The following is a 7,531-nucleotide window of genomic DNA, read 5'->3' on the forward strand; positions in this document are numbered from 1 at the left end:
TCAAGGTCCATTAAGACTCAGGACATATGAGAACTTGTACTGTAACGTCATGTAACTCAGTAGTGTCCCAAATTTTCTAATCAAGGAGATTATGGGGCCAAAGAGGAAAGGGATCGATGATGTAGAGTGTGCCTAAGGAGAGTCACATGGAGAGAAAACATTCTCTCAGGCTTTCACAGAGAGCACAATGACCAAGTAATGGCTGTGACTCACCCACATGGCTGGCACTGACAAAGGTTCTACAATCTGAGGTATAGGATCTCAGGATAAATCCTGAGGGGATTTCACTGACCTTATCAGACCCAAAAGCTACAACTCTTGTTGCACAGGTCCTGCTTTACCTTAGTCTTAACCATCCAGCAGAAGAAATATAAGAAGTAAAGCCATGCTATTATGCTGAGCTGTAGGGGACTCAGGTCAACAATTTCTGACATTGCCAGTCAAGTGGAAGACCCAATACTGTTATGGGCTACTGGACTCTTAGAATATTTTGCTGAGTTTACACACCTATAATATTCAAATGACGGAACTTAACAAAAAAAGGGAATACACATGAATGTCCATTTTGTATCTGTGTATTCAAAGTGATTAGAATAGATATATAGTTACACTCTCTTAATGAATAGAGGGATTTGTTCTTAATGAATAGGACTTTAGATATTAGTCCTAGCCTAACCAGTTTTCTTTGGTGTTTGTAATGGTGTTTGTAATGGTGTTTGTAAATAGGATATCATGTTCACATCTTGTACAGCAATTAACCACTAGGAAGAATGTATGCAATGTGTTAATTATTGAAACTGTCCTACCAATTTGGTTTGAAACTATCTCATTGCTATTTGTTTCTTAATAAAATTATGGGAAAAAAAAACCATTACAGCCTCAAAGTACATCTATTTCCCTATAAATGACTGATGTCTACCTCTCTTTATGGCTGAGCCATACTCCACTGTGTATAAATGCATTTTCCTTAACCACTCATCTGCTGATGGGCATATAGGCTGCCTCCAAGATTTAGCTATTATGACTTATGCTGCTATAAACATGTTTATGCATGGGTCACTGTGATATGACGTTTCTCCAGAAGATATTTAGAAAGGGGACATTGGGGTCAAATGGAATTCCTACTTTGAATTCCTAGTATGAATTTCATACTGATTTCCATAATGATAATGACTATAGTAGTTTATATTCCTAACAAAACTACAGAGGATTTCTTTTTCCCCTCAGCTTGTCAGGCATTTATTATCATTTGACTTCTTGATGACAGCCATTCTTTCTGGAATAAGATGAAATTTCAATGCTGTTTTACTCTACAATTTAATGACAGAGATGGTGAACATTTATTCATGTATTTACTGGCCACCTATATTTCTTCTGAGAAGTGTCTATTCATTTCAATTGCCCAGTTTTTGACTGGGTCTTTTACTGGGGGGATCTAATTTTTGTGAGTTCTTTGTATACTTTAGATATTAGTCCTAGCCTAACCAGTTTTCTTTAAAAGTGTATTTAAAGGGAGACACCAAGCTGGTACACTGAGTGAAACTAATTCCTTTCCATGATACAAGATTTACAAGGTTAACACTGAAAGCTTTTAGCTCTATAAGAACTGTTACTGGCACACTTTAAAAGCTAGCTATGTATCTCTGAACAACCCTAGAGCTACACACCAAAATCTGCTATCTTGGCATTCATCTGCGCATCCAGCAGCACATTCTCTGGTTTTAGGTCACGATGAACAACCATGTGCCTGTGGCAATAATCCACGGCAGACAGAATTTGCTGGAAGAGCCGCCTGGCTTCCATCTCTTCAACCTATCAAGTAAAAATGAAACTGTATTAGGAGTATCAGTTTTATTATCAGTCTAAGTATAACTAAGCAGGCTAATTAGAATAAATTATCAACAAAGCAGAGAAAACAAAGCAAAACCTGAACATTTATTGTGCAATTTGACAAGTTTTGCTTTGTCACAAAGGAATATGACAAATTAACTAATATTAATTTTCAATTTATATTAAATGTGCAAAATGTCTTAGGGAATCATCTGTAAGACAAAGTAAATCAGAACTTATATGACAGTCCTAAGAAAATTATAGAAAGTGTCAGTGTAATTTTACAGATTTAAAAACGTAAGAATCATCTACAGATTAAGTGGAGTACATTTTGCAAAATCAGAATTTTCATTTTGGTTGCGGATTATATTTTTTAAGAAAGAAAATTTGGGGAACCGGGGAAATGGCTCAGTAGAATAAACACTTGTCTGGCAACCTCAAGGGCCTGAGTTCAATCCCCGGTTCCACAAAAAAAAAAAAAAAAAAAAAAAAGAAAGAAAATTTGTCTAATACTCTACATTTAGTTGGGCTTTATTACAGAAGCAACTCAAACTTGAGGGTATCTTTGTGGTTGGCTATTTTCTAATCTTTTCCTCTTCTTTAGCTTATACACTTATATACTAAATAATACATTACTCACCCGTCCATGTTTACAGATGTAGTCAAATAATTCACCTCCAGACACATATTCCATTACCATAAAAAAGTCTGTTGGAGTGCTGATTACCTGGTATCTTTAAAAAAAAAAAAAAAGTTACTTTCACCAAAATCAAACTAGTGTATCTATTCTTGTTACCACTGCATATTCTAGTGTTTTACAATATTTTAAGATGGCAGTAACTTTTTTGTCACTGAAACAATACAAAAATATTCAAACTCATGAGGTTCACACAATACCCTTCAGTGCCCTCCTTCAGATTTATGTAATCTTTGAAGTCCTCCATTCTTCAACAATAGAATTAAGTATTAACTTTCCACTTTAATAAAAACATGCTGGCAGTCAATAGATACAAGGTATCATCTATTTAAACATAAATAAGGTATATTCTGGATAACAGATACTATCAGCAAAATCCAGAAAGTAGAAAAATGACCCTTTCTTCAACAAATAAAATCCAAGAAAAAAAAAGGAAAAGCTGTAAATTAAAAGGAATCCAAACTGGGAATGGCAGTGCATACCTGTAATCCCAACAGTAAAGAGACTAAGGCCGGAGGATTACAAGTCTGAAGCCAGCTTGGGCTAATACAGAGAGTTCAAGGCCAGCCTGAACTATGCAGCAAGTCCCTGTCTCGGCTCCTTGCCCCAGTTTATAGACTTATTTGATTCTGGGTCAAACTAACTTTAAAAGTAGTTTATGAAAGAGCAAAGTGTAAAAACTAACTAGATGGTTGATATGATGGTTAATTATTTTAATATTTTTGGATATGATAGTGATACTGTGCTGATGTTATTTAAACATCAATGTAACCCATTCACAATGGGACCATAATTTGTATGTCTTATGGCCAGGCAGCCTGATTTCATTGATCTTTTCTGCTGACTTGAACCACCAGTGGTATACGCATGACTGTCCCACCCGACAGTCTGTACCACCTCTCAGGAGGTCCCTGATGATAACACAAAGTACTGACTTAGCAGATGAGATGCCATTGTATTACAGTTCCTTAAGGAAAACATTAAAATTGTTTAACAGACTGCAGTACAGATAATCAGTACAGTAGTTCTAAGTGCACATCATATGTACTAGCAATGGAGTACTTGTATGGCTTCCATGTTAAAATTTACAGAATTAGTTACTGATAAACTATTCACAAACATAATATATTCGACTGAATGAAACAAATTGGTTGATCATTACAATAATTTTAATTGGTATGATTATTATTAATGCTTATATTTAGGCAGTAACCAGTCAAATTCAAGTAACCAGCTAGATTCAGTCCATTTATAAATTTTTTTAGAATTTATTTTATCAGTGAAAAGACAAAGGTTATTGAATCTGTATCACTAGTGGCACAATAGGTCAGTCAGGAATGTACTACCTGTGGTTCAAGCCAGCAGGTAGTGTTAAACAGCTCAGAGATTGAAAACAAATGTTTGGACTTACTTCAAAATTATCTGGTGGAGAGAAAATGGGTCAAAAAGAGATAAATATACTGACAAATGCTGAAGCTGGATGACAAATACATGGGCTCACTACTTTCTTGCAAAGTTTATATAATCAAAAATGAAATAATGCATGTCACAGTGCATACATTGTTAGTTACTAAAAATTGAGCCCATCAAAGTATAGAGAACAACCACATTCTCAGTACTCTGGGAGGCTAAGGCAGGAGGATAAAAATTCAAACCCGGGCTGGTCAATTTAGCAAGACTCTTTCTCAAAATAAAAGGATCTGTGAATGCAGCTCAGTACAAAGGCAGTTCAACCCCCAGTCAACAAAATGAATGAACGAATGAATGATGATTATAAAGACACTTAGCTTTATTTGATAAAAACTTCTTCCCCTACACATGATTTACCAAATCAAGTTTTGAAAACAATATTTTTTAACTTTTAACATATACGCAAATGAGCAACTCTTCTAGTTTCAAAATACATTGTTTATAAAAGGTCATCTACAGCCTAGTTGATTTCAACCAATTTATGTAGTTATTCTGGCCATTAAGGGTAGCTGTATAGTTTTGGCATGGATTAAAGGCACTCGAGAAAAAGGTACAGGGCTGGCGAGATAGGACTAAGTGCCTGCTTAGGCAAGTACAGGGACTGGAGTTCAATCCCCAGTACCACAGGCCCTGCCAGCCCCATCCCCTGGCACACTAAGCCAGCCACAGAGCCCAGGCGTGGTGGTGTGCACCTGTAATCCCAGTGCTGGGGAGGCTAAAAACAGGAGGATCACTGTAAGTTGAAGCTGCACAGTGAGACCCAGTACCAAATACATAAAAAAGAAAGAGGAGAGAGGACAGAAAGGAGACAGAGAGGAGAGAGGAGACAGAGACAGAGAGAGAAAAAAAGGAAGAAAGAGGTATATGTTGGAGCTGATGCCTATCTCTAGGATATACCTTGACTCAGGATGTTAGAATCCAGCAATGCTCATACAAGCAAGTATGTGGTAGCGGGGAGCCTGTTTGCTAATATGCAAAGAAGACAGGCAGAGGGGAGAAGACCCCAGCAAGGTGGCGATGCAATTACATACTCTCTACATTAACAGAGGACATGTCACTGGAAAGCTTCCTCAATACAAAGGCCTGAGCCACGGTAAAGCTCAGTGGCCTAAGTGCCTGCCTGGCAAGCAGCACAACCTGGGCTCAACGTAGAGGCCTGCAGTGCAAATCCTCAACACCTGGGGAAAAGAAACCGAAACAGCACAAGAGAAAGAGGACACATGATATATAAATTAAACATTTGAAAAAGTAAAATATGAAAACTGTTATATGTATTAAAAATTATCATAAATTATAATAACATTTTATATTAGTTAAGAAAGCTCCTAATAGTAATCTTTAGTCTTTGGAAAGAAGCCAAATGGCCCAAATGGCAAGGCAGTCCACTTTATGTAAAATAAATGAATATACAGTAACACAAGAATAAGGATGAGACTATCTTAAGTGAACTGTGGAAAGATAATTTTACTAAGGAAAAATTCTCTTCCTCTTTTAGAGGAAGAGAGAAAGGAAATTTTTTTTAAAAAGCTGTAGTAAGTACATATAATCACTCTCCAAGTTGACTGTGAACTGCATGAACTCCAAATATATATTAATAAAATTTAAAAATTACAAAAAAAGACCTCTAGAAGAAACAGTTTGATAAAGATTACCTTTACAGGTTCCAAGCCAATCACATGAACACAACAGGGTAAGCAGGAGCATCAATCTTAACCTCCTCATTTATCTGATCTGACTTACTAATAATTACTTTGTGCACTCCACCTTATAGGCGGGACACAAGGAAAAAGAAGTGATGAAACTTAACAAGTAAATTTAGCCGCTGATTCTTCTAATTCCGTCATGCAGCTCTAAGAGACACTCTCAAGCTACAGTATTTTATGAAATGTCCAATTGGACAGCAACAGCTGTCCCATGCCAATGCCAACAAAGAACACTGACCACTGTAGCTAAGGCACCTGAGCACTCACCGTGGGGCGCTCGGCACTAAGAGCTGAAGCTTATTTACTGAGTGCCTGGTGCATTTTGCTTTGTTGAAGCTCACAGCCTAACCAGACAGCGAGCCATTAATAAAGGATCCTTGGAAAGGCATATGGCGCATGCTTAGAATCCTAGGAAGCTGAGGCAAGAGGACTGCTGTGAGTTTGAGACCAGTCTGGGTCACAAAGTGAGTTCAAGGCCAGTCTGAACTGTATAATCAAACCCTGTATCAAAAAGACAAAAACGCCAGGAGGCTGAAGCAGGAAGATCACTGTTACTTCAAGGCCAGCCTGGGCTACAAAATGAATTCAAGACCACCCTGAACTGCACAGTGAAACCCTATCTCAAAAATACAAAAGAAAAAGACAAAAAAGTTAAAAAGGTAAGAAGAAAGAACGATACATAAAGGCTACTGTTTAGACACAAATCTCATCTTGAATAGTCTCTGCACTTAAAATCTTCCAGTGTTTCCCACCTGTTAGGCTCCTGAATACATCAGGCTCCTGCTACTCTATTATTTCCCAGTGATGGTCACCATTGCAGTCCAAGTAATTTTTAACGTTATTAGTCACACTGCACTTCCTTCTGCCACAGCTACTTTGTAAAAGCTTGTTCTACTGACCCCTGTGCCTTGCCTGGTCATTAAGCATGCTTTGGATCTCAGTTTAAAGGCCACTTCCTCAGTGTGGGTCAGGTGCCTTTCTGTGTTCATTTACCTAAAGTGTTAGAGTACTTATCTTACTTTATAACTAAGTATGTTATTTCACTATTATGGTAATTTGCTTAATGGATATATATCTACCAAAGTGCCTATTATTATAAAATATCTACTAAGTAAATGTAAAAATTAGCTTTTTTAAGTAATGTGAGCTAAATAATATGTGCTTGGAGCTAAAACCAGAACGAGACTGAAAAATTACAGCAAAGCTTCAGTAAAATTTCAATTAAGCAGAACAGGGTAAAGAAAAAGAGAAACAGCTTTTAATAGAGAGGAATCCTAATTAAACAGCATCATATGAGGGGCTTGGTATAAAAGGTAAATCCTGAGACTATGCTCTAAGCTTACCCTCTGAAAAAATAATTACACAGACATTATAAAAAATTCGGGGGGGCTAAGAAGATAGCTCAATGGCTTAAGTACCAGTCTCGCAAGCACAAGGTCCCGAGTTCAATCTCCAGCCCCACATGCCGGGGCCACAGAACCCTGGTCACGTGAACCAGCCCACAAATGGGCATGGCAGGGCATGCCTGTAATCCTAGCATTGGAGAGACAGGAGGATCACTGCGAGTTCAAGACCAGCCTGGGGGCTACAAAGGTGCACACAAGGCCAGCCTAAACTGCATATTGAGACCCCATCTATAAATAAATTCTTTAAAAAAATAAAAAATAAGTTAAAAAATTAAAAATTCAGGAATAAATCATTCACAAAAGTACATATCAACGTTACTTTCTTTTTATAGCACAAAAGTAAACTACCATGGCTTTAAAAATCTTTAGAAACATTCTTGGGGGACAACCTGCTTAGGCCCACCTTCTGTCCTTCTCTCAGATAG

The 7,531-nt window shown here is 37.3% G+C and overlaps 1 protein-coding gene across 1 annotated transcript in view; it reads right to left on the minus strand.

The window, feature by feature from the left end:
• The window catches only part of Prkaa2 (protein kinase AMP-activated catalytic subunit alpha 2), a 60,052-nt gene that overhangs the window by 40,116 nt on the left and 12,405 nt on the right, over nucleotides 1–7,531 (minus strand). The window contains exons 2-3 of the mRNA XM_012517227.2: nucleotides 2,471–2,564; nucleotides 1,668–1,812 (exon numbers count right to left, since the gene is read on the minus strand). Of these exons, the coding sequence (XP_012372681.1) occupies nucleotides 1,668–1,812; nucleotides 2,471–2,530 (205 nt within the window). The 5' untranslated portion in view covers nucleotides 2,531–2,564. The remainder of the gene's footprint in view (nucleotides 1–1,667; nucleotides 1,813–2,470; nucleotides 2,565–7,531) is intronic.

This window comes from Octodon degus, unplaced genomic scaffold, assembly GCF_000260255.1.
Source record: "Octodon degus isolate 3935 unplaced genomic scaffold, OctDeg1.0 scaffold00156, whole genome shotgun sequence".
NCBI classification, from domain to species: domain Eukaryota; kingdom Metazoa; phylum Chordata; class Mammalia; order Rodentia; family Octodontidae; genus Octodon; species Octodon degus.